This window comes from Mustelus asterias, chromosome 15 (genome assembly GCF_964213995.1).
Source record: "Mustelus asterias chromosome 15, sMusAst1.hap1.1, whole genome shotgun sequence".
Lineage (NCBI taxonomy): Eukaryota > Metazoa > Chordata > Chondrichthyes > Carcharhiniformes > Triakidae > Mustelus > Mustelus asterias.
In genome coordinates, this window is record NC_135815.1 from 48,971,773 (window position 1) to 48,999,431 (window position 27,659).

Below are 27,659 nucleotides of genomic sequence, written 5' to 3' on the forward strand. Positions count from 1 at the left end.
GCACCAGATTTCCGGTGCCATCAGTTCCACACCGGAAATCGGCATGAAGCTGAATAACGTTTGCGGAAGGTAATTTAAATATATTTGAAATAGTGCCAATGGGGCAGGGCCTGATGGGAGTCAGGGCGTCTGGAGGGCGATCAGTAGGGGGGTGGGGGGGGGGGGTAGTCTGCTGCTACTCTGCACTTGGGCTGAGTGACAGAGGGAGCGAGGCCAGCAATCGAGGCTGGCCAACATGGTGGGGGGAGGGGTGTTGAGGCTGGCCTGGGCATGTTTGGGGGACCAGCAATCGGGCTGTGGGGGGCATGGGATGGGGCACCGATAGGGGGTCGCAGGACTGGCCAGTGATCGAACTGACCAGCAATTGAGAGGCCGGCAGATAGAGGCCAGTGCGCTTGCGCGATCTCGGCGCTGACAGATCAGCGCGTGCACAATGGCCCGCTCAGTGCTATGATGCCGTCCTTTCTATTGGGAATAGGCCCCGCCCCCAGCATTTTAACGTGAATTACACTCGAGCACTCTGCAGTGCACAGCGTGTGGGAGATTCTTTTCTAAACTCCCGCTGAAAAAAACAGCGGGATTTACTCCAGTTTTTACACAAATTCGACACTTGGAATTTTTGGGGAGAATCGCCTCCAATCACTTTCCTTCAAGACTGGAATCTCAGTCACTCCATTTCTCACTTCATAACTCAGAGTATTGGTCCCATCTGTGACTCCTGGGTTGCCAACTAATCACATACTGTCATCCTCTTGCGGCTTCAGGTAGAATTACTTTTACATGCTCAAACTGAAGCAATTTATGATCAATTTTAGATCTTTGTGCCTTTTGACGTTATGAACTAATGTTCTGCACTGCATCAAGTGGTCTGCCAAATATACAACACCTACTGCACAGTGTGAAAGGCATGAAAACTAACTGATTAGTTTGACATTAAACATGCCAGTTTCTGAAGTCTCCCTGTCTGACCACACTTTCCAGACTAAAGGCAGTATGGCCCTTACCACCCAAATCTCCCCTTGATCTCTCCCGTAACTCCTCTGTTACTTTCTTCTTTGACCATTTATATAATTCCAATAGCTTGCCTCTTTTTAAATCATTGTTAGCCTATCACTCACCCAAGCCCCCATCTATGTTTCTCATCAAGATTTCCTTAATCAGCTCTTGTACTAAATGACTTCTCATAATTGGTGATTTCAGTCTTTTTATCAACTCGCCTTGCTTTTTCTCCTGTGTTCACTGCCCTGCTGTCCCCCTTAACCTCTGCCTTGAACTAAACTCTCCTACGCATATTCATAGACACCCCTTTATGCTATCCCACATAGCCTCTCTATTCGCATCGCCTCAATCACAAACAAGGCCATTGTTAACTTATTTTATCACTCACTGTTCAAATTTCTGCTACTCCCTTTCAACCCCATTGGAAATGATACTGCAGCAAGTCACTTGCAACTGCACTTACAAACCTGCAATTACCTAGACTTAACCCTCTGTTTGCCACTTTACTTCTGCAGACCTGCTTAATCACTTCCTCATGTCCACCTCTGATGTCCCTGTCCCCATTAGAACCCTAACTTTCTTTCTCCTTGATGAGGCTCACATCTTCATTCCCTTATGTCTAAGAGCTGCAGACTTGAATACAGTGGGTGGTACAGTGGTTAGCACTGCTGCCTCACAGCACCAGGGACCCGGGTTTGATTTCAGCTTTGAGTGACTGTCTGTGTGGAGTTTGCATGTTCTCACCGTGTCTGCATGGGTTTCTTCCGGGTGCTCCAGTTTACTCAATCCAAAGATGTGCAGGTTAGGTGGATTGGCCATGATCAATTGCCCCTTAGTATCCCAAGATATGCAGGTCCGGGGGATTAGATATGTGAGGTTACAGGGATAGAGCAGGGAATGGACCTTGCTCTGAAGTTGATGCTCTGTCAGAGAGTCGGTGCAGACATGATGGCTGAATGGCTGCCTCCTGCAGCAGTAGGGATTCTATGACCTGCTGCATATCTGCTTTAGTCTTTCACTCCAAATCTGTTTGGAACACATCCAAAATGATCAGGCCTTGCTTTTCTCAACAAAAGCTACTCAGCACTCCAGGATCATCCTGGTGTGGCGACTCGGGGGTTTTCACAGTAACTTCATTGCAGTGTTAATATAAGCCTACTTTTGACACTAATAAATAAACTTTAAAAAGCTCTTATGTGGTACTTAGTCAAAAGCTTTCTGAAAATCCAAATACACCACATCGACTGGTTCTCTCTTATCTATTCTACTAGGTACATCCTCAAAAAACTCCAGGAGGTTTGTCAAACATGATTTCCTTTTCATAAATCCATGTTGACTTTGTCTAATCCCATTGATATTTTCTCAGTGTTTGTTATCACATCTTTTATAATGGACTCTAGCATGATGGTGGGAAACCTGCAACTCAGGGGCCACATGCAGTCCATCTGGGTTCTGAGTGCAACCCAAGAGACATTTTGTTGACTGTCATCCAGGCACAGCATTAGCATAACATAGCACAGTATCCCTACCATGCAGAAAGAGGCCATTCAGCCCGACAACAATCCCACCCAGGTCCTATCTTGTATTCCCACGTATTTACCCTGCTAGTCTCCCTGACACTAAGGGGCAATTTAGCATGGCCAATCAACTTAACTCGCATATCTTTGGAGTATGGAAGGAAACCAGAGCACCTGGAGGGAACCCACGCAGACACGGAGAACTCCACACTGACAGTTACCCGAGGGTTGCAAGTGGTGAGGTGCATTCTGATTTCACCCACCAAAGTGTAAATATTTATTTTGTTCTTACCATTTAAAGTTGATAATAGTTCTATTAATATATAAATGATTAAACATTTTCTATTAACTCATTATGAAATATTCAGCTTCTCTTAAATATATTTAAATTTATTCATGGGGTCCTGGTTAGTGAACAAGCCTTATTTCAATCTTGCGGCCTACTGAGATGAAGGAGGGCCTTCGTGCGGTCACTTACTAGCTTAGTTTGCCCTTCACTGTATTTTCCCTGCTACTACTGTTAGGCTAACCAATCTGGAATTTCTTCCCTCCTTTTTTCGATAGTGGGGTTACATTTGCCACTCTCCAATCTGCTGGGACTGTTCCAGATTCTACAGCATTTTGGAAGATAACAACCAAAGCAGCCACTATCTCCATGGCCACCTCCTTTAGCACCTTGGGATACATCTAACCACCTATTCGTGGCATCACTAGGACCATATAGTTTCATCAGTGTGATATTGCCCAATTTCAACCCTGCTCATCTGTTGCTGAAACCCTCATTCATGCCTTTGTTACCTTTAGACTTTACAGCACACTCCTCACTGATCTCCAAGATTCTGCTCTCTATACACTTGAGGCCATTCAAAACTTTGCTGGCCTGTCCATGTCCTTATTCAAACCAAGCCTTGTTCACCTATCACCTTTGTGCTCGCTGATCTACATTGGCTCCCAGTCAAGCAACGCTTTGATTTTAAAATTCTTGGCCTACTTGCAAATCCCCCCATTGTCCCTCCTTATCTCTGTAACCTTCTCCAACCTCTCAACTCTCCGAGATCTTGGCACTCATCTAATTCTGGTCTCTTGAAAATCCCTGATTTTATTTGCGCAGCCATTGGTGACCATGTTTCTAGTTACTTAGGCCCTAAACAGTCAAATTCCTTCCCTACATCCCATGGACTCACTGCCTCTTTTTCTTCCTTTCAGGCATTCCTTAAAACCTACCTCTTTGAACAAGCTTTTGGCCACTGCCTTCATATCACCTACTGTGGCTCAGTGTCTAATTTTGCTTTATACCACCGCTTTCAGACATTTTATTATGTATAAAAATGTTATTGTTATTCTATGTTTTTGAAGAAATCTAAAGTGGAAAAGTGTGTAGAAGTTTTAATATCACTGGGCACATTTTATCAAATCCCTTTGCAATTCTACCTCTACCTTTTTTAAATAAAAAGATTTCTCATTTTCTGTACCATGTAGCTAATTATTTAGTTTTATTTAAAGTAGATCACATTATTTTTTCCTCTCTGTCATGCATCTTTTCCAGGTTTTATCTGCATGAGTATCATGCTGATCATTAGAAGTATACTCATGCAGTCTGGGTGACTCACCAACTGATGGTTTTCCTTTATTTAAATAATAAATGATACAACAGAGTCCAGCTGGGTGCGTCTACAATGAAGAGACATGTTTTTCTAGTGTGATCCTTGTAATTGCTGAAAGGCAATAAGACCTTGGGAAATCATACTTGGCTGCCAATGGACAAGTTACAGATTTTCCACAGCTTTTTGCAAGATCTGATGACTCTTTTCAGAAAGAACTGCCACTTACCACCCACCAGTTCTGAGTACAAATCCCAAATCAACTCGCACAACAAGTTTGGGATCTTTCTTTTCTGCAATCGGAAACAAATGTGGATCTGAACTGGGTCCAACAGGCACACAAATAGTTTGCTGCTGCCTGCTGACTCTCATTGTTTCCTTCCTCTTTCTCTGAAGGAGCTGGAAACTCAACAGAGTGATGGATCCAACATAAATCCCGTCATTGTTTGCCTCCAGTGTTTGTGTTCCATTTGTGCTACATTAAAACACAGCTCCTTTTTTCACTAAAATTTCAGCAAGAGTTCTTTGGCTATCTCTTCTTGTGATAGTGCTGTCCAACTTTGACACACACAAAAAAGCAAACCAGTTATCTCACTAATTTTCTTTGCTGACCAGATTAATGAGCCAAGGATAGTCTTTCTCTCCACTGCCAGGTAGACACACATCATTGGTGAAGTTCATGGTGCTGTTCACACAGGTTTTACATCAGGTTGTCAGGTCATAAGATTAGTGATAATTGTATCTTCCTGCTTTTTGTTTGCATTCATTCATGGGATGTGTGTGTCACTGGTTAGACCAGCATTTATTGCCCATCCCTAATTGCCCCTGAGAAGGTGGTGGTGAGCTGCCGCCTTGAACTGCTGCAGTTCCTATGGTGTAGGTATGCCAATAGTGCTGTTAGGAAGGGAGTTGCAGGATTTTGATCCAATGACATTGACGGTTTGGTGATATAGTTTCAAGTCAGGATAATGGTGTGATTTGGAGGGGAACTTGCAGGTGGTGGTGTTCCCATGCAGCTTCAGCCTTTGTCCTTCTAGGTGGTAGTGGTCATGGATTTGGAAGATGCTGTTGAAGGAGACTTGGTGAATTGCTATATCCCCAATTGCCACCAATTGAATATACTTCCAAGATTGCTCAATTCAAATACCTGTGCTCAGAATACATAATGCACGTGTGTTGTATTTGTCAGATTACTCGGTTTTATATTATTCCAATGTATATTGGGCTTGTAGGATGCTTCAGTGTAAAAAGGTTATGAAAAGACTGGTGCTAAATGTAGCACCTTTGAAAACCAATCTTTTGTGCATTGGAGTGGTCGAATACAGATTCAAGCCGGAATTCTCCGATCCCGCCCGCGGCTAGGATTCTCCAGTCCTGCTGATATGATTGGAGATTTGGCAGAGCGCCAAATTCTCACTGGCAGAGTTGTTTGGTGAACAACAGTGGAGAATTCCAGCCAGTCTCTTTGCTGAATTTCCAATCCCTGCTATCCTACTTTGGAACAGAATGAAGAGTAGCCACCTCCTCCAGAATGAAAGGGACGAGGGAACCTGGAAGGGGGGGGTGCTGTGTGTGTGTGTGTGGGGGGGGGGAGCGGGCTGTGTGTGTGGGGGGGAGGGTGGGAGCGGGCTGTGTGTGGGGGGGAGGGGGGAGCGGGGGGGGGCTGTGTGTGTGGGGTCACCTCCATACTGCTGGGTTTTTTTAATCTCTTGATGATGATATCAGTGAGCATTGCGAGGGATCTGGAAAGAGATGCACTTCCAGATACCGGTTACAGGTAGCGCATGACGGAGAGAGATTTGAGAGGAAAAGTAGGAAAATAATTATTGGGTAAGTCATTCCATCGGAGGAAATATAATAAAAACTGATTTGTTTCATAGAAATAACAATCCTTTTTAACTTAAATGCAAATATAGTTTGGGATGTATTTTGTAAATATTCAAAGTTGTATATAAATTGTATTAAATTAAGAATTCAATGGCTGAAGTAATTATTTTGGCATATTCACTGTTTTTTCACTTATTCCTCTTCCAGTTTTCATGCCACACACCATCACCATCCAACAGGTCCCATAGATCATATAGACATCCCCACAGTCTGTCTGTGGGGATCTTTTTGTTATAAGTTGCTTCTATTTGAAACGCCTCAACACAGCAGTGCCAAGCAGAGGCCAGATACTTCTCTACAAGAAGGCTGGTTCATCCATAGGTCACTGTTGGCTAGGGAAACATTTATTGGGAAATGAGATTTTTTTTAACAAAAGTCCTAACATCAGTCTGTTTAGGATTAGAGAGGCCCCTTATAGTTTATTATTCATGATTTCTTACAGAATGGTCTAGTCACATTCCCACAACAGCAGAGACGAGGTAGAATTTATGAACACCCACATGATAGATGTGGATAAATAATTGCCAAGTGGACAGATTTGAAAAATGAGTATTGGAAGTTCAGGGTGGAGTTTGAAAAGCTGTTGCACTGTCAGCCCAACCAACTTCACCTTTTGCTCCTTAGTATAGTTTGAGACACACGAAGAATCAACACTTTCCACTTTCATGTACCACAAAGGATTCCACTCGGTGTGCCATTGGTGTACAACAATATTCAGTGCATCATGCTTGTCAAAAGCTGGTATCCTGGCAGTAGTTATGATGCCTTCATTTTGAGCCAGTCTGCTGTGCCATCAGCATTTGAACCACTACGAGAGAGCAGAGGGTGCTACTGGACAACAAGGACTATCTGTTGGCTTGTGATTCCAGTCTGTGACCCACATACATGTGAGCAGCAGGCATATAACAAGAGCCAAGCTGCCACACAACATGTCATCGAGCGCACCATTGAATGGCTTAAGCAAAACCTATGCCTGGGTCACTCTGGAGGAGCCCTGCATACTGTTCAGAGTGTGTGTTGCAACCCGCACAACATTGACACCATGAGGGCACAGTCCTTACTACCCAGGTATCTGGCAAGCAGCTGAGGAAACAAAAGTGGAGAAGTAAGATGAGGAGACAGATAACCCATCACCTTTCTGATCAGGTTATCCATGATTGTCTCACTCAACTATGGTACTAGTGAATGCAATCCCAATTCCCTACTCAACAGCAGTTCCTGACCTCACCATCCCTCTTACAGATGTCCTCTTGTCCATAATGCTGAAGTAAAAACACTGCAAAACAAGCATTCCAAAATACATTTATCAGGAAACCCATTCAATATTCCATCCAAACTACTCTTTGCCTTTCCTTAGTGTAATGTCTATCTTCCTTGTGCCTTTGCCTATTCCAGTGTTCCTACACAATAACACCCTAGGGACTGTAACATGGGTGGTAGGAGGTGCTGTGGAGATTGCAGCTTACTTTGAGGGATGATGTTGAGCAGCTTCAGGCTTAGAAAGCCTAGCTTTTGACTGCACCATTTCGGCATGGTCTGCAGCAGTTTGGGCCACTTGGCTGACAGGCAACAACACGGCCAGAGCAGTAGGATGTGGGAGGATAAACACAGTCATCCTGAGAGAAGACTGCAGTGTTTTATTCCAGAAAGCCAGGCGATGAAGGGTATAACTGGAGCTAATCTGAACACATAGTTATAAGCTTTAATTTACAGAGATACATAATACAAACATGCACTTCCTCACCACCCCCCTCAACCCGTAGTCCCAGTTTATTAACAAGTGAATTCCTGATTAATGCTCACCACCTGCTTACAATTAAACACAATTAATATACAATTAACAATCAGGTTCATGCTCCACAGTGCCACTGTCACTCCCCGAGGGCGGCACCTTTGCAAACCTAGTTATCTCTGGACCACAGCTGTGAGGCCATGCTAGTCCCTTTGAGCAGCGGTACCCGCAGCTGCATTGGGAACAAAAATCGATATGAACTTGCATGACTTCAGTCTGAACTTCCACTGCAGCACTCAGATGTTGTGTAGCTTCTTGTGCTGCGTTAGAAACTCAGACATTGACCAAAAGATGTTGCATCATGACTGGGTCCACCGGTGTTCTTCTAAAGTTGACTACCAGTTCCTTGATGGAAACGAAGAGCTCTAAATTCTAAGCAACCTGTGCAAGGTTTGTGTTGGACTCCACCAACCTCCTTGATTATGACCACAGACATTCTGGTAGGGTTACTAATGAGGCAACCATTTCTATGTGCATATCCATCAGCCTTTTCCTGCAGGCTGTCCCATCGTCTGAGTCTTCTGGAGCAGAACTCATGTACTACATCTCTATCCAGCAAGTACCTTTGCTAACCTGTGTGCTAACCTTTGCCCCTGTTGTGGTTGCAACTCACTTGTGCCTGGAGCCTTACCACATGCAGATCCTACCCTAAGCTACCCTCTAACGTATATGCAGTGTCAGTATCTGAGCTGATGGCTGCAAGTCTAAGGGAAGTGATAGTGTTTCTGTGATAGTATTTCTTTTGTTATCAGACACTTGCTGTTCCAATTCTGCTCCTGTACCACTGTCTGGCCAGCTTGCAGTTCCTGGGTATCTGAAAGAGCACAGTGGTAGCGTTGCAGTGATGGGCGGCACAGTGGTTAACACTGTTGGCTCACAGTGCCAGGGACCTGGGTTCAATTCCAACCTTGGGTCACTGTCTGTGTGGAGTTTGCACATTCTCCTCGTGTCTGCATGGGTTTTCTCCACGTGCTCCAGTTTCCTCCCACAGTCCAAAGATATGCAGGTTATGTTGATTGGCCATTCTAAATTGCCCCTTAATGTCAGTGCGATTAGCAGGGTAAATACGTGGGGTTACGGGGAAAGGGCCTGGATGGGATTGTTGTCGGTACAGGCTCAATGGGCCAAATGGCCTCCTTCTGTACTGTCGGGATTCTATGAGAATGGGGCAAGTGGAAGTGCATCATCTGCAGCATGTAAAGAGAATGAGATAAGGGGGGTGAGTTGTGAGAAGGTGATTTAAGTATAAGGAAAGCATCATAGTCAATGATTTCATTTCATCTGCTGACCACGGGGTGACGACATGTAGCTGTTGCTATGCCCAGCTGATTAGGTGCAGTACCAGGAGTTGTGTGCCGCTTTGTCCTGCAAGTGAGAGGAAAGTGAATCTATGAGTTTGGTGTAATGTATGTTCCATGTCATGGTCGAACTGTGTGTACAAGCTCCGAGATGTGGGTGCACAAAGAGTATGGCAGTGAGATGAAGCTATATAATGAAGATGTGAATTAGCACTTGTGTTTGTTAGAGACTGCTGTAAAGTAAGTGTGAGGCTAACAGGCCAGTTTTAAGGATGTGGCATTTGAAGATGAACTCACTGACCTCAATTACTTGTGTGTTTTTTATTTATTTAGGGACGTGTGCGTCGCTGGCTAGGCCAGCATTTATTGTCGATATCTAATTGAACCACTGCAACTCCTGTGGTGTAGGTCCACCCACAGTGCTGATAGGGAAGAAATTCCAGGAGCTTGACCCAGCAATAGTGAAGGAACAGCGATATATTTCGAAGTCAGGGTGGTGAGTGGCTTGGAGAGGAACCTCCAGGTGGTGGTATTCCCAGGTATTTGCTCCCTTTGTCCTTCTAGATGTTAGTGGTTGTGGGTTTGGAAGATGCTGCCTAAGAAACATTGGTGAGTTCCTGCAGTGCATCTTGTAGATTATTCACATTGCTGTCACTGTTCATTGGTGGTGGAGGGAGTGAATGTTTATGGACGGGGTGCAAATAAAGCAGACTGCTTTCTCCTGGATGGTGTTGAGCTTCTTGAGAGTTGCGAGAGCTACACCCGCCCAGACAAGTGGAGAGTATTTCATCACACTCCTGACTTGTGCCTTGTAGATGGTGGACAGGCTTTGGTGAATCAGGAGGTGAGTTACTCACTGCAGGATTCTGAGCCTCTGACCTGCTCTTTGTAGCCACAATATTTATATAGCTAGTCCAGTTCAGCTATTGGTCAGTGGTGACCCACATGACATTGTTAGGGTACCAGAGCAGAAACCCCAAAGTATGTTATGAAGCCCAACTAGACCCCAACATTTTTTTTTATTTTGACATTAAAGTGATGATAAGATGTTTCACGCCAGGTATGATTCTATTGACACACTAGGAAGCTTTTATCAAAACAAATTTTATTTAACTATATAGCTTAACTATAACAAAGAAATTAGCTTTAACTTTAACAATTGAAATACTTGAACATGACAGGATATCATTCTTAACTACTAACCTATCTCCATTAGTTCCAATTCAAGCAATATTCCTCTTATAGACTTAAACTCCTCTTCAAAATCAGTCAGCAACACATAGGCTTACGTGCTTAGGCTCCCAGTCCTCGAGCCTCCAGAACCCCTCTGAAGAGAGAGAGAGACAGACAGAGAGACCTATTTCTCCCAGCAGGTCCCAAACAGCAGTCTCCAGAGAGAGAGACAGAGACACCTCTTGCTTTCTGCAGATCCTGACTGTAAAGGCCTTCTTTTCCCTCTAAGTTTAGCTCCTCCCATCAAGCACAAGGCTGTTCAGGTACATTAATTGAGGCCCTTTCCAAGATCAATTTCCAAAAACGAGATAAAACCACCATCTTCTTTGCATCTAGAGTCAAACTGTTTTAGCAGCTATTCATGATGCCCTATCAGTTTTATATGACATTCCAAACCTGCCTACCATTCTTAATGCACAAATGGCTTGAAAGTGCAGAGTTTAATCAATTTCTGTTGCAGTGCTTAGCTGCGGCACCTCACATATTGGTGTCCTAGGTTAATTGACTGTATCACGAGGTATTGTGGAATTAGCCAAAGGCTGTATTTTTCTTTGCTCCATTACCTTGTAGTTTATGAACAGGTCCTCTGCTTCTTTCATTAATAGGTCTGCTGGCATCAATTCTAATTCTGGTCTGCATGACCTTTGACGCCAGATGCCATCCAGATTCTTTCCTTGTGATGTTGCAATTCACTTCGAATAAAAGTGCTTAAAACTGAAATAATCCAATAGTAAATACAGAGTTTACTTTAATCACAGAATCAATCACAGAATCACAGAAACCCTACAGTACAGAAAGAGGCCATTCAGCCCATCGGGTCTGCACCGACCACAATCCCACATATCCTCTTTTAAACTATCTTGTTTATTAAAAATCAAAATATTCAAGATAAACTTTCGAATAAAATTAAAACAAAGTACAGCTCTTGAATCTTTCAATCAGTTAAAGTCAGAGTATTTTCCATCATTAAGTCAGTTGTCCTAATATTAAACTTTGATTTCAAAATTCTTTATCATGAAACTGTTTCAGCTTTTAAGTTCAGCTATATTTTTAAAGGACTTTTAGGAGTTTTGCATCAATTATAAATAGATCAATTGTAAATTTCTTGGATGATAAGTTGTACAGTCCTTGTGACTTGGTGACCTTTGACTTGGAAATAGTACCAGCAGAATGGAAGTTAAGACCAGAAGCCATGTGGTTGGTAGACACAAAGGTGAGCTGCAGACACAAAAGAGAGCTGCAGACACAAAGGAGAGTTGGAGGCAGGAGGTAATCAGCAAACAGACATAGACACGAAGTGGTGAAACAGGACATAGTTATCAAACTCCTAGTACCTTTAGGAGAAAACCAAGCTCTCTAAAGGAAGGTCAGTTTTCTTTTTGGCAGTAAGAAGGATAATAGAACTCCAGAAGCTCTAGGGAAAGTGATATACAACCAAGTTTAAAAAGGACTGAATCCTGAAAGTGAATAGTTCTGGTATGCAAAACAACATGAGAGTTCATGGGGGCGATTTTCCCAGCTCACTGCTTGTGTAGCGCAGCGGACTAGGAGACTCAAGTGGAGGCTGTTTCACGGGCTTCTCGCTGGGTGTCACAGCCTCCGCAAGTCTCCAGCAGCCGGATTTCCGACACCGTCAGCTCCGTGCCAGAAATTGGCACGGAGCTGAATAAATTATTTAAGCAAGTATTTGACTGTATTTAACATATAATTAAAAGTTTATTTATTAGTCACAAGTAAGGCTTACATTAACACTGCAATGAAGTTACTGTGAAATTCCCCTAGTCGCCACAGTCTGGTGCCTGTTTGGGTCAATGCACCTAACCAGCACGTCTTTCAGAATGTGGGAGGAAATCGGAGCACCCGGAGGAAACCCACGCAGACAGGGGGAGAACGTGCAAACTCCACACAGACAGTGACCCAAGCCAGGAATCGAACCCGGGTCCCTGGCACTGTAAAGCAGCAGTGCTAACCACTGTGCTACCGTGCCACCCTAATTAGGCTGGCACTGCCCAGGTGGCACCCCTGACCTCCTGGGGTGAACTCCATGGTCTTTGTTCCCTCCAGCGGAGTCAGCTGCCAGTTCCCCGTTCATGGAGAGCTGTTGTAAACCCCACTAAAGTGAACCGTTCCAGGCGGTCGGGGAGACACTGGCAGGGCCGGAGACTTTGTCCCAGGCCCGCTAATCGAATGTAAATGGGAATTTGAAATATGGAAATCAGCTCCGCGTTGGAGCTGATTACGCGGGGAGGCTGTGGCACCCAGCGGGGAGCCCACTAAATGACCTCGCTGATGTCTCTGAGCCAGTTGCATTGTTAGAGCAGTGCAGCAGGCTGGGAGAATCACCCCCTATTTGTTTAACTCCCACAACTTTGCATATTCCTCTCAAGTTTGCATTCAATAGAGCAATATATAATTCTTAATTAGCAAGTTCACATTATGTTGCGGTAAGCTGCAACTAGAATTGGAAAATTCATAAAGTTAATATAAGCAGAAAATGTTGGATTAGCTCAGCAGGTCTGTCAACATCTGTGAAGGGAGAGACACAGTTAACTTTTCAAAGCGACTTGAAAGACTCAAAATGTTAACTGTTTGTCTTTCTACACAGATGCTGCCACATCTGCTGAGTTAATCCGGCATTTTCTGTTTTTATTTCAGATTTCCAGCATCCGCTGTAATTTGCTTTAATAAAGTTAATAAAGTTTACCTGTCTTTGATGTGTTTCTTGTATTCTTTCATGAGGCGTGGGCGTTGTTGGTTCAGCCAGTATTTGATGCCCATCCATAATTGTCCTTGAGAAGCTGCCTTCTTGAGCCGCTGCAGTTCATGTGATGTAGGAACACCCATGATGCTGTTAAGGAGGGTGTATCAGAACTTTAACCCAGGGGTGGTGAAGGAACAGCGATATAGCTTCAAGCCAGGATGGTGTGTGACTTGGAGGGGAACCTGTAGGTGGTCATGTTCCCACACATCTGCTGTCCTTGTTCTTCTAGGGGCAGCACAGTGGTTCGCACTGCTGCCTCACAGCACCAGGGACCCGGGTTCGATGCCCGACTTGGGTCACTGTGTGGAGTTTGCACGTTCTCCCCATGTCTGCGTGGGTTTCTTCCAGGTGCTGTGGTTTCCTCCCACAGTCCAAAGATGTGTGGGCTAGGTTGAGTGGCCATGCTAAATTGACCCTCGTGTCAGGGGATTAGAAGGGTAAATGTGGGGTTATGGGAATAGGGCCTGGGTGGGGTTGTGGTCTGTGCAGACCCGATGGGCCAAATGGCCTCCTTCTGGACTGTAGGGATTCTATGATTCTAGGGTAGAGGACATGGGTTTGGAAGGTGCTTTTGAAGGAATTGCCACAGTGCATCTTGTAGATGGTGCACACTGCTGCCACTGTGTGTCGGTGGTTGAGGGAATGAATGTTTAAGGTGATGGCTGCGGTGCCAATCTATTTTTGGATAGTTAGAAGTTTCCTCTTGACCTAATCTCTAAAATGTACTTCATTTGCTGCTTAGAATTTCTATTAGTGCTAAATTAGACTTATATCAGTTCTCTAATCAGAGATATCTGAAGGTATTTACTGAAAGATATGTGATTGTTGAAGACAACTGAGACTTTAAAGTTGATGCATTAGATGGAGGAGTGATGATGATAATTGGAATATAGGCGGAGATCAATCATCTTGAACACTTAGAGCAGCTGCTTGTGTCTTATTTTTGTGGCATTTGATACTGAAAGCCCCTGGTCACACCCAGGAACAGGCAGCTGATAGCATTGTGATTATTCTTGGGAATTCTGGAATGCATGTTGCTGCAGCTGGTGATGTCCACAAGTCTCCAGAGTTTAATAACAGTCTTTCAAGTAGCTCAATAACTAAGATTGAAGCTAATTTGGAATCCTGAAATATTTGTGACTCAGAATGTTTTGTATTCCAAACATCTATCAGACTCGGCAAGAATGCCACCTAGTCCCCACCCCCACATTTGTCGTTGTTCATCCAGAAGATCAGAAATTCCCATTGAATGATTACATTCTCCAACATATGGACTTTGCAGTCATTCTTGCCTTTTCTCCTGCTTTCTTGTGCTCTTCAAAGAAAGAAACAAAATATTATGATGGAGGTGAGGCAGTTTAAGCATCATAGCGATAGTCAATGATCAGAATTAAAGTACAGGCCACCTGTGCGACAATTGACAAAGGCAGCAAAGTGTTGAAAAATACAGGATGAAATTAACAGAAGGATTATAAGATTAATGGAAAAATGCTTACTTCCATCCATCCCCTCCTTCACTGACCGACGGTGGCTACAGCATGTACAATGTACAGGATGCACTGCAGTGAATCACGAGGAATATTTTGACCATATTCAATTTTCTCTCCCAACATCTACCACTGAGGACAAGAGTAGCAAAATCATGGCAATACCTTTGCCTCCACGTTACACACCATTCAGACTTGGACATTTATTGCCATTCCTTAAGTGTTGTTTGGTCAGTATCCTGATATTTCTTTGTGGGAACACCACCAATACAAGAACTTTCACTCAGAGGATGCTGCTGTGAAATCACTTAACTACACTTGTGAGGAACTGGATATAGGCATATGCAGGGACCTATTCTCTTCAGGCAAAATAAACATATCCAGATATTGCACTTTATTTGAATAAATAACAGCATGCAGGGCAATAGGTCCCTGGTGCATTTGCCATGGCAATGTCCCAACCAATCAGAGCCAATCAGCCCCCTTTGAAATTTGACATTCTTGCATCTGTCCTGATGTGTGCAGGACTAAAAACTTCAAATCTCTTTTTTCAGTAATACTTATATCTTTATTCTCTCATGGGATAGGTACATCGTGGCAGGGCCAGCATTTGTTGCCCATCTCTAATTGTTCTTGAGAAGGTGGGGCAGAACCAAGAGAAAGACAATTGTCACTTTTTCAGTTAACTTGCTTTGGGCAATAAATAATGCTTTGTCAATGTCACCCACATCCCGAGATCGAATAGTCGTAAAATCTCACTGTTTCCCTCAACCAATTCGGCTGCAAACAAAACATGTTATTACTGTCTATTGACAAACCTCAGCCACTTAGTCTCTAAGCTAATACCTTTAGTGACATCATTTTTTCCAGTGTAGAGAAATCCCAGATGTATTCTGAGGAATTCAAGCACAGAAGTTCTATTACTTAAAATCTAATTAAGTTTCCAAGTAGAATATAAAAATTGGGTTCTGAGTTTCATTAGAGGATTACTTAAATTTTACAAACAGTATTTTAATGAAATTGTTGAACTGTTGCAATTTTTGTCTTTAAACAAGGTCAGTAATTTTTGCACCCCACATTGAAACAAAAAGCAGGTAATCACACTAAACAACATTTGCAAGTTAAAGTGAATATTATGACTGAATGGCAAAAATAGTCAAATTTGATTAAATATGCCACCATAAATAGCCTTGAAACAAAACATCCCGAGGCCTTGTTCAGCATGGCCGGGGACTTCAACCAGGCCAAACTCAAGAGTGTCCTACCAAGTTACCACCAACACGTCTCCTATTCCATTAGAGGTCCAAACATTTTAGACCACTGCTACACAAACATCAAACATGCCTACCATTCTATAATCCGCCAATTGCTAAATTTGGCAATTTAGGCCACAAGGCTGCGCTCCTGCTCCCAGCTTATAAGCAAAAACTGAAACGGGAGAATCCGTTAAAGAAAGTCATGCAATGCTGGTCTGAGGAATTGGATGATCTCTTATGGGACTGCTTCGAGTCAGTGGACTGGTCAGTATTTAAGAACTCTGCGATCAATCTGAATGAGTATGCCACTACAGTAACAGACTTCATTAGTAAGTGTGTAGAAGACTGTGTGCCAAAGAAGCAAATCCGTGTGTTCCCCAACCGGAAACCAGGGGTGAACAGGGATATCCACTGCCTGCTGAAGTCCAGGTCTGAGGCGTTCAAGTCAGGCAACCCTGACCTATACAAGAAATCCAGATACAATCTACGGAGATCCATCAAAAATCCCAAAAGACGGTATCGGACCAAGCTAGAGTCCCAGGCTAGTCAGACGAACTCCCACCGACTATGACATGGTCTGCAAGACATAACAAACTGCAAGATGAAGGCATGTTGAATTGTCGGCACCAACGCATCCCTCCCTGATGATCTCAATGCATTCTATGCCCGTTTTGAGCAAGAGGTCAATGAGAGGATGCCTTCCATCCTGGAAGCCTCGGCCGAACCGCTATCCGAGGTCACCATCACAGATCAGCCTTCTCAAAAGTCAACCCAAGGAAAGAGACTGGCCCGGATGGGGTACCCAGACAAGCACTCAGATCCTGTGTGGACCAGCTGGCAGGGATATTCTCAGACATCTTTAACCTCTCCTTCCACCGATCTGAGGTCCCTTTCTGCTTCAAGAAGATGACCATCATCCCTGTACCAAAGAAAAACCAGGCAGCGTGCCTTAATGAATATCACCTAGGGGCTCTGATATCCATCATTATGAAGTGTTTTGAAAGGTTAGTCATGGCACGAATCAATTCCGGCCTCCCAGATTGCCTGGATCCACTACAGTTCGCCTATCACCGCAACAGGTCCACAGCAGACGTCATCTCCTTGGCCCTCAACTCAACCCTGGAACATCTGGATAACAAATATGTCAGACTCCTATTTATTGACTGCAGCTCAGCCTTTAACACCATTATTCTTACAAAACTCATCTCCAAACTCCGTGGCCTGGGGCTCGGCTCCTCCCCCTGTGACTGAATCCTAGACTTCCTATCCCACAGATCACAATCAGCAAGGCTAGGCAACAAAACCTCCTCCATGATTGTCCTCAACACTGGTGCCCCACAAGGCTCTGTCCTCAGCCCCTTAATATACTCCTTATACATCTATGACTGTGTGTCCAAATTCCTCTCCAACTCAATTTTCAAGTTTTCTGATGACACCACCGTAGCGGGTCTGATCTCAGACGATGATAAGACGAAGTACAGGAAAGAGATAGAGAATCTGGTGAACTGGTGTGATCTCCCCTTCAATGTCAGAAAAATGAAGGAGATTGTCATTGACTTCAGGAAGCGTAGTGGTGCACATGCCCCTGTCTACATCAATGGGGATGAAGTGGAAATAGTCAAGAGCTTCAAATTTCTAGGTGTCTAGATCACCAACAACCTGTCCTGGTCTCTCCACATTGATACTATAGTTAAGAAAGTCCACCAACTTTGTCAGGAGGCTAAGGAAATTTGGTTTGTCCACCACAACTCTCACCAACTTCTACAGATGCACCATAGAAAGTATTCTTTCTGGTTGTATCACAGCTTGGTATGGCTCCTGATCTTCCCAAGACCACAAGAAACTATAAAGGGTCATGAACAAAACCCAGTCCATCACTCAAACCAGCCTCCCATCCATTGACTCTGTCTACATTTCCCGCTTCTTCAGAAAGGCAGCCAGCATAATCAAGGACCCCATGCACCCCGGACATTCTCTCTTCCACTTTCCTCCATCGGGAAAACAATACAAAAGTCTGAGGTCAGGTACCAACTGACTCAACAACAGCCTCTTCCCTGCTGCCATCAGACTTTTGAATGGACTTATCATTGGCTACGCTCTAGCTATGGCTGTAACATTACATTCTGTACCCTCCCATTTCCTTCTCTATGTTTGATATGCTTTGTCTGTATAGCGCGCAAGAAACAATATTTTTCACTGTATACATGTAACAATAATAATCAAATTAGAAGAATTGTATTGTATTATTTTGTATTATCTCTTTTCATTCTTCCTAACAAAACAAATCACTTAAGACTTTTCTGCATTGAATTTCTACTGCCACTTCTCTACCCATTCCACCAACTTGTCTATGTCTTTTTGAAGTTTGACACTATCCTCCTTCAAGTTCACAATACCTCAACCTTTCATATCATCTGCAAATTTTGAAATTGTGCCCTCTACATCAAAGTCTAGGTCAATTTATATCAGGGAAAGCAAGGGCCCCAACACCGACCCCTGCAGAACTCCACTACAAACCTACCTCCAGTCCAAGAAATATTCATTAACCATTACTCTGTTTCCTGTTATTTAGCCAATTTTGTATCCATGTTGCTGCTATCTCTTTTATTCCATGAGCCACAACTTTGCTCACAAATCAATTATGCAGCGTTGGATCGATTGCCACAGGCCTCCCCCACTATGGCACAAAACAGCTGCATGGATATTGGTTGAGAACAGTATAAATGTCAGGAGTGATGTTTCATATTTAAATAGCTCACAGCCCCTTGTTGCTCACATGTAAAGAATGATCACATGGATAAGGTAATGGATGGTAGCTGAAGCCTGAGGAAGCATGTTCCAATGTAAATGGGCAGCATGGTGGCACAGTGGTTAGCACTGCTGCATCACAACTCCAGGGACCCGGGTTCAATTCTGGCCTTGGGTGACTGTGTGGAGTTTGCACATTCTCCCTGTGTCTGCATGGGTTTCCTTCCGGTGCTCCGGTTTCCTTCACTGTCCAAAGATGTGCAGCTTAGGTGGATTGGCCATGCTGCATTGCCCCCTAGTGTCCTAAGATTTCTAAATTAGATGGATCAGCCATGGTAAATGTGTGGGGTTACGGGGAGAGGGCGGATGAGAGAGACTGTGTAAGATACACTGTTAGGGAGTCAGTGCAGACTTGATGGGCCAAATGGCCTCTTCTGCACTGTAGGGATTCTATGATAAATGGACCGGCCAGGAGGGAAGAACAGGAAATTGAACAATGAGAGGCACAAATTTACTAATTTTATAAAGAAGCCATAACTTAGGAAGTAAATAGGAACTGTGTACAATGAAATCTGTAACTAGTGATTTACTATTAAACATGTTATTAATTCCTCATAATCTGGTATGGATGAAGAAAGTAACAATTTTAAACAAAAGTTGATGCAAACCATTTTCAATAAATATAGATTTGCTGAATTTCTTAATTTTCTATGATATATTTTTCCACTTTTTATAGTTTAGTAGGTAAGTAACAAAAATATTTATTTGAGGTAGTCGGAATATCGTATGCCTGAATGATCTTAAACACTACAAGATGAGATCATACACTCATGGTGTAACAGGGCTTTCACTGTGGACTGGGATTCAGAGGCACAAACTACTTATTGTTTTACATGGGAAATGGTGATACTGGAGAGGCAGTATGTAGGGAGACCCAAGATCAATGTTTTTTTACGTAACCATGCGGTGCCCTTGTCCAACTAATGCAGATTATTGTTTATTTGTTAGCAGTCTGGTGCTATATTTCTCTCTTATCTGCTGAGTTTATGATATAATTGGGAAGAGAGGTAAAAGAGGAGAAACCATTAGGGCTAAAGACTTGTTGGTGTCGAATTTCGAGTGTGGGGTTATCTGCCTGGGGCCAGTTCCATTGAGGCAGGTAACAAGCAAACTTTGTGTTGCCTCCTCATTTGTATGGTTTTGGCGTGCAGCCCAGGCTGACCCACACTGTGAGGTGACTGCATGTTCAACAGGAAGCCCAGCAGAACGTGAGCTTAGCACATGTTCCAGTTAGCTTCCAGCTCTTAAAGGCAGTCTGCCCTCTTCAAGGGAAGTTGCACTAAAGCAACTGCTGCTGATTGCCTGAGGTGCAACTGCAGCCTAGGGAAACGGAGCACCAGGGCAGAGAGCAAATACCATGATTGACAAATGTGGTGTTGAAGGCCTTTGTCATGGAGGTGAACACGTGAAGAGGCACCATGAGGGAAGTTTTCCAGCCCCGTTCAATGCAGGCACAAACCTATTATGGCTGGAAACTCTCGCAAGAGGGCCATAATGGGATTGCGATGGGAGAATCCAGTTTGAGATCTTCCCCGCCCCTGGCTGGTGACACAATCTAGTTTACACCCAACAAGGGTGTGATTACTACACATAACATCAATTTAAATATTCAAAATCAGCTTAACGCCACAGCTTCCGGGCTATCAGATGTTCACACCTACCAGCGTGACGTAATGCCAGCAGAATCATTACTGATCTCCAAAAACAGAGACCATACGTGATGACCATACATGATGACAGAGGCCAGTGTAGCCCCTGGTTGGTCAGGGACATGACTGGGCAGTGCCCCTAGCATCCTGGCAGTGCCCTTTTAAATGGTGCCTCGAACTCTGAGGAGCTGGGTTTGGCGGCGTCTTTAGGTCCGCCTCTCTCAATGATGGCGCAAAACATGCCACCCCCTGCAAAAAAATGACTAAGTGTAGGAAGCTTGAGGTCGTGCCACCTGAGCCAGCGGGAATTGCTCCAGGTCTCCAGCCCAAGGTGACACTTTGCTGTTTTTTTGGAAAATTCCAGCCCATGTTTCTTCAGTGAGCAGATGACCATGATGGCAAAGGAACCTTGGGATCTGATGGACTACCACAAGTTTAATGACCTTACGAGGGTGTTAAAGGTCAGTGAATGCATCTTCAAAGACATCTCCTACCTACCAGGCTACCAACCACCCAAGATGCTCAAAACACCACAACCCCAGCATGCATCCAGCAGTGCTCCTGAGCACACAGGACTTGTGCCCAACATTCACATACTCCACTTCATCGTCACACACCTTTCAATGATGCCAGCCTCTCCCACAGCTCTCACAGCCTCCAAATACCTGCAGTTATTTAGCCATGGCACGCACATCACCCCAAACCGTGCAGTACAATCACAAACAGCTGTCTTCTCTTTCAGGGGAAGGTGGCTCAAAATTAAATGCAGCAAAGCCGAAACTGAGGTGACCAGGCTCACCATCAACCTCTGAGCCTGATGGAGGAGGTGGTGCTGCTTATCATGAGGCTCTATCATGGTGATAGAGCTCACAGAACCTAGCTTCGCCAATAGAAAATGGGATAGCGATGTGTTTCTACCATATTCCCATTCACAACTTGCACCACATCGTCAGCTTGCTATCTGTCATGATGTGCAAACTGCAGATGATGTGACCATGGACCTTTTGTTTTGCACCCCACCCACCCTCCCTCATCTCAACATTAGCCTTTTAATTTTATGCTTTCAGATATTCAAAAGCTGCCACCTGTCCAGCCACAGCAGTTCCAGGAAGAAGAGAGAGAGCTGCACCGAAACGCTAATGAAGAAGGACTTTCACTTAATCGGACACCAGCAGCTCAGATATTGCGCTAGGCAAATTGTGGAGACTCTGGGTGCTATGGAGCCAAATTTTGCAGCCTGTTCTCAAATGCTTGATTACCATCCAACAGGGCGTGGGTAATTCAAAGGGAGCAGCTCCACCACCACTTGTCAATCATCCCAGCCACTGATCAGGCCCATACACACCAAACTACCCCAAAGCCAGTGATCTTTGTGCCCGCTGAAAACCCAGGAGCTCTATCTTGGTCTTTACCTGTTAAGCCTATCTTCCAAGACTGGCTGGTTTGCTGGCGGGCTCTCACCACACTGTCTTGTTGATAAAGTAGTCTGAGGCCTGATAGCGGGTGCACTTTGCACCTCACCATTCAGGTGCAGTGATTGTACTCTGCATGCCCTGGAATACAGTAAGAAGTCTCACAACACCAGGTTAAAGTCCAACAGGTTTATTTGGTAGCAAAAGCCACTAGCTTTCGGAGCGCTCGCTGCTCCTTCGGACATACCCTTATTTGTAAGCACGTGTCTTAACACTATGGGCCATAACTTCCTGGATCCCCAGCATCAGATTTGGGGGAGGGATAACTTAATGATGCACTCAAGAGGAATCCCTCTTGGAAGTTCCCCATGTAAGGATTGACCCGGCAATTGTCCAGAAGCGTAACTTCCCCTGAACAATTGTGCAGGGCTGGGAACCATCCGGCAAAGTGATTTAAATCACAAACATCGGATGGTTCTGCCAGTTTTATACTCATAGTTACTCTGAAAGAGTTAGAAGGAAAAGAAGCACTTCTAACTTCAGAATAACTATTTGAAACAACCAGACCTAACCCCGCAAGGTACAACCTACACACCCCAGAACCCCCAGGGGACCCCCACAGCCCTCCCAACCAAGAACCTTCCCTCTCCCACCCAATGTTAGAAACTTACCTTCTCCCTTTTAATGGGACCTTTAAGCTCACCTGCATTAGGGCAGCTAGTGCTGTCAAAAGGGGTGAGTCCCCCTTCACCCTGCTCCTTTTGCACTTTGCCACTGGAGCTTTGGACATGCTTCGCTGCTTGAGTCTCACCCAGCCTGAGTCAGGAAGGTTGAAGAGACAGGCACTTTCCATTTTAAGCAAAGATAAGTCTCGATGATGTGGCAGTCTGCTGCCGATTGCCACTCTGAGGAAGTTCTGTGCCTATATCTCAGTGCAGTTGGTCTTAGGTCCTATTTTAAATCCAACCTTTGGCCTTTATTGAATCTTATCAATACTATAGTTTCTCAGACCACTGTGAAGTCAGTGCAGCTTCTTAGTGAGTGACGCACAAGCTATGAAATGGAAAGTTAAAACTTGGTTTTGAAAATGGTGGAATGAGTTCAGCAATGGAGGACGAAACCTGCATTGTATTCGGAGTACAAAATTCTTTCTTCAGAGTGATTAATATCGTCGAATGAAACTAGAGTATCTCAGCACAAAATCACTGACATCATTCATCGTATGTGCTACATGTTGGTTGATTGAGTAGGATTTGAATGTAATTGTGGAATTGTTTGCAGCCACAGGCACTCCACCCTCCCAGCTGCAGGAAATCGCGCTGAAGCAAGATGTCTCGTGGGAATAAACTGGATGAAAAACAAAAAAAACATTTTTTTCTTAACCCTTAGTGAAAGATTATTGAGGTCTGTAGCAAATTTATGTAGTGGGGCTTTTTGTGTCCAGTCAAATAGATTTTAATCTACTTTTGAATAAAAGACTTGCATTTATATGGCATCTTTCATGGATAAAGGCCAGCCCAAAGCTCTTTACAGCCAATGAAGTATTTTTGAAGTGTGGTCATTGTTGTAATATAGGAAACACGGCAGCTATCTAATCACAGCAAACTTCCATAAACATCAGTGTGATTATGGTCAGATGATTTGTTTTTTGTAATGTTATTTAAAAGATAAATATTGGACTGGACATTGGGGATTACTCCCCCTGCTCTTTTACAAAATAATGCCAGAGGCAGACCGCACTCCAGTTTTACACCTCACCCCAACGGTGCACATCCAACACTGCAGCACTCCTTCAGTACTGCATTGGAGTGTCAGTGTGGACTTTTGTGCACAGGACCTGCGTGGGACTTGAACCCATAAACTTCTGACTCAGAGGCAAGAATGTTACCAACTGTGGCACAGCTGAATATCAGATTTCACCTGCTGTGATATCTCGGGCAGAATCTTCTGGTCCTGCCAACCCCATGCATTCGGTGGGCAGGGGCATTTGGCAGGTGGAGTGGGGATGGGGGGCAAAAATATCAGTTTCCCAATGGCGGGATACATGTTTGAATTTTGTTCTCAAGACGGGTTAAAAGGGGGCCAGCTTCCCGACAAGTAACGTTGGGAAACCCATTTACATACATTAGCGTCTCATGCATGCTCATTAAAAGACCACCTCGCCATCAGTTTTACAAGAGTGTCTGGGGAAGATGAGGGGAAAGAGAGTGTCTGAGAGGGTGGTGTTGATGGTGGGCTCCTGGGGGGTGATCTCAGGATACTAGGTGATAGGAGGGAACAGTTACAGTCAGAGGTGGGAGTGGGATGCAGTAGGGTGGCAAGTCCAGGGTGGGAATTTGGTTAGTGAAGCTCTCATCGGTGAGTCATGGCAGGTGACTAGACAAGTGGATCAGAGAATGGGAGGGACCAAAGTCAGAGTGGGCATGGGGTTGGTAACGGGTATTGGCTCTGAGGACAGGGAAGGTATGTTGTGGTGAAACATAAAAGGGTCTAGGATAATGGGGGGAGGATCGAAGATGGTGGAAGGGTGAGGAATGGTGATGTAGGATGGGTCAAGGGTAATTGGGGGAAATTGGTGGTTAACAGCAGGAGGGTAGAAAGTACTGGACTAAGTCTGCAAGCTGATGTGCACCATTATTCCAAACTGATCTTGACCACACAGTTAGTCAGTAAGTGAGGTCCCTTGATGTGGGTGGAGGGACTTTTCATATGGGTGGAATTCAAGGTCAGCATAAGTGTAAAACTAAAGGGACACCCTAATAATGATGAGGAAACTGGATTTAAAAATGCTCAGTTGTGTTGTCCTCTCTATGGTGAAGCTCACAAGCCTGCAGATTTGTTCCTGATTCATGGGTCTCAGAACATTGAGATCCCAGCAAGGTGTGGAACTGCCGTTCAGTCTGTGCCATTGGCCATGGGCTGCAGTCAGAGGCCAGGGGTGGGGTGGGGCAGCGGGTTGGGAGGTGGATGCCTCCAATGGGCACAGCTGGTGGATAGCAGCCAACTCCCGACTCCAAACCTTCTGGGTGAATGGTCATGGCTGACAAGGGCTCGTGGGTTAGTCTTTCTATGCTGCTGAGGCAATGGTCTCTCTATAGAGTCTTGAGGATAGCGGAGACAAGAAGGGGGCATCTTGCACATGGCTCTCATCACTCTGGTCAAGGAGCAATGCCTCCACGTGTAGTCTTGTACGAATGGGAGGAACATGCTCCAGGACATCTTTACCTGGAAGGGGTGAGATGGGGGTGCCATGTCTACATAGAGGCCAGCCAAAGGGCTAAGCACTGGTCTGCTGGCTTTGAGATGGAGGGAAACCTGGAAAGGACATGTTCACTCAATGTATCACTTCAATGCGTTCACAAATCCACTGGGACTTTGATGATGCAGGCTGCAGGCAACCCTGCCTTAGTAATGGCTCTGATCCAGATGGAGGGAAGGGGGCCCATCGCAGGTTTGCACAGGGTTAGGAAGAGCAAGAGGCAGCGGGGCTTCAGGAATGTGAAGAAGTGAGCAAACAGGATCTACTGCAACTACAAACATTAGCCCAAGCAATAGCCCTCACTCACATTTCAATTCTTTCCCACTCAGAGGGCGGATGAGCAAATTTCAGCAAGATAAAGTTTGGCACAGCACATTTTTTAAAATCAATGTAAGAAAAAAATGATAATTTAAAAAAAGAATGACTAATTAGAAATGACCAAAGGTGCTAAGCAGCAGAGGTAACTGATAAAATCTTTTTTTGCCTTTTTGCTTGAGAAGCAATACTAGAGAGACAGGCTAGACACCTGGTCAACAGGGTGAGGGGGGCGGGGGTGGTTGTGAGCTAAGGACGTGAGTTTAACTAACACTGACCTTGCATTCGCCTCTGATAACACATACTCTTGAGCTGGCTTTGGTGGAATTCATCTGAAAGCAGGGGCTGGAAGCAGGTTGCCTTTCAGCCTGGGGTTCCCTCCTCTCCTGTCCTGCTTTGCAGACACAGTTTTGTGAAGGGAGGAGGAGGAGGAGAGCAGTGTGTGCGTTCCTGGATCACTCCCAGCTTCAGGGTTCTCACTCTCACGTACTCACTGAACCGGGCTCGCCCAGATTCACTCACTCACTCAGACTCTCACACAGTCACATTCTCAGACTCACTTTATCACTCACCCACTTAGATTCACTCAGACTCAATCATTCACTTACAGACTCTGACGGACTCACTCAGATCCACTCACATAATGTGGTAAACCACTGTTAGCTTATTGCCTGTGTGTGTGTGACATGTCTGAACACGTCCCTGCCGACCCTGCCTGGGACTCCTCCCCCCCCCCCCCCCCCCCCCCGATCCAGGTATAAAGGCGACTGCTCCCCACCCCCCTGCCTCAGTCTGGACCAGTTCATCAGCATGGGTGTGCTCCAAGTCTTTTGCTAATAAAAGCCTATTTGTTCTTGCATACAAACTAGTCTTTGCTTGATTGATGGTGCATCACATAACTCACTTCATCACTCATACACATTCACTCACTCAGACTCAATCATTCAGTCTCACAGACTGACTCACACAGACTCTCACAAACTCACTCCCTATCCGGGCCTACAAGGTTTGGACATCTTACCCCAAAAGAGTATTTTGGGTTGCTGTGAAGGGACACTCGGTGGGGTGGGGAGGCACTGTTGCTGCAACTCTGCTGTTCCTCATGTCCACCCAGCCCACTCCACCATCTTAACCCCTGTGTTCCTTTAGAGAGACTGAACCTAACAAGAGGGTAAGAGTGAGAGAACTGCTATTACAGGTTTCTTAATGAAATGATGCCTTACCAGTAATGTATTATTTAACAAAAATTACTAAGACAACTTACATGTCCGTCGCATAATTTCTACATTGAGATTTTCAGTGTGCTTTACATGGCAATTCATTGTGAATAATCACCAGAGAGACAAGACAAAGGGAAGAGAGCCACAAGCACAGCTGGCGAGAATATTCTTCAGGAGGAAGCTGATAAGATGGGGATCTTGAAGTCAGAATTTTCAGGTAATGAGAAAATATTGGCTGAAGGGGATGCTGTCTGTGGAAGAGGCAGGAACAATAAATAGGCTGTTTTCAGAGGAGTGGAAAGTTCACGTAGGGTTCAGTTTGCGAAGATTACAGCGATATGGAGAGATTAGGCTGTAGTGGGATTTAGGGATGAACATCATTAGCATTGGTCAATTATTTTGGAATATAATAGGCCATGGAGCTTGATAATGATAGGAGTACTGGGGTTGCAGATCTTAGTGTGGGTGAGAATGCATGCTATAGAAGTCTGGATAATTTCAGTTTATGAAGGATGTAAGTTGGCAGGCTGCCAAGAAGAACACTGGAAACATCCAACCTTGAGGTGACAAAGGCATTGGGCATGATTTTGCCAACAGGGCTGATAGCCCGATATCAGCCAGAAAAGCCGATTGCCGGCACACACGGGCAGCCTGCGGGACCTCCCCCTCAATTTTACTAGAGGCACCCCCACTCCTGAGGTCTGCCAGTCAATCAGAGGGCCAGGAGCTCAGCAGTCTAAGCAGTGCCATCAGGAATGGTTGGTATTGCTGAGGAAAGCAGCAGGTCCACAGCAGGCAGGCCGAAGAAAATTGCTCATCATGAACATCACGGGAGCTGGTTATCCCTGCAACCTCCATTTATCCGGCAGCTTCCCCACATGGCAGGAGGTCAATCCGCCATTGGCAAAATACTGACTGTTCCGTAAAATGGCCCTTAATACCATTGCATATTCAACTTAGTTGGCCACTATCTTGGGGCGGGCAACATATCTGACCCCATTCTTGCCATTGCTAAAAATCCCCGACGGCGGGACATGGTCGGGGAGCTGATTTTAAACCCCCTTCCCCCCTCCCCCACCTCCCTTTCTCCTGGGGGGGCGGCAGTAAAATTCTGTTGTGTCAGCAGCAGAGGGAAAACGGTAGGGGTGGAGGTGAAAGAGAACAA

General features: G+C 44.8%; 1 protein-coding gene across 9 annotated transcripts in view; it reads left to right on the top strand.

The window, feature by feature from the left end:
* The window catches only part of acyp2 (acylphosphatase 2, muscle type), a 116,954-nt gene that overhangs the window by 34,929 nt on the left and 54,366 nt on the right, over positions 1 to 27,659 (top strand). For 3 of the 9 annotated variants that reach the window (XM_078229853.1, XM_078229855.1, XM_078229854.1), the window contains 2 exons: positions 20,653 to 20,749; positions 21,356 to 21,641. The exons of 3 other annotated variants lie outside the window; for them this stretch is intronic. In XM_078229853.1, coding sequence (XP_078085979.1) covers positions 20,653 to 20,749; positions 21,356 to 21,568 — 310 coding nt within the window. In that variant the 3' untranslated portion in view covers positions 21,569 to 21,641. Of the gene's footprint in view, positions 1 to 3,722; positions 3,983 to 20,652; positions 20,750 to 21,355; positions 21,642 to 26,612; positions 26,712 to 27,659 lie in introns of those variants that run through there. 3 more of the 9 variants (XM_078229861.1, XM_078229857.1, XM_078229859.1) reach the window with 3 other exon arrangements.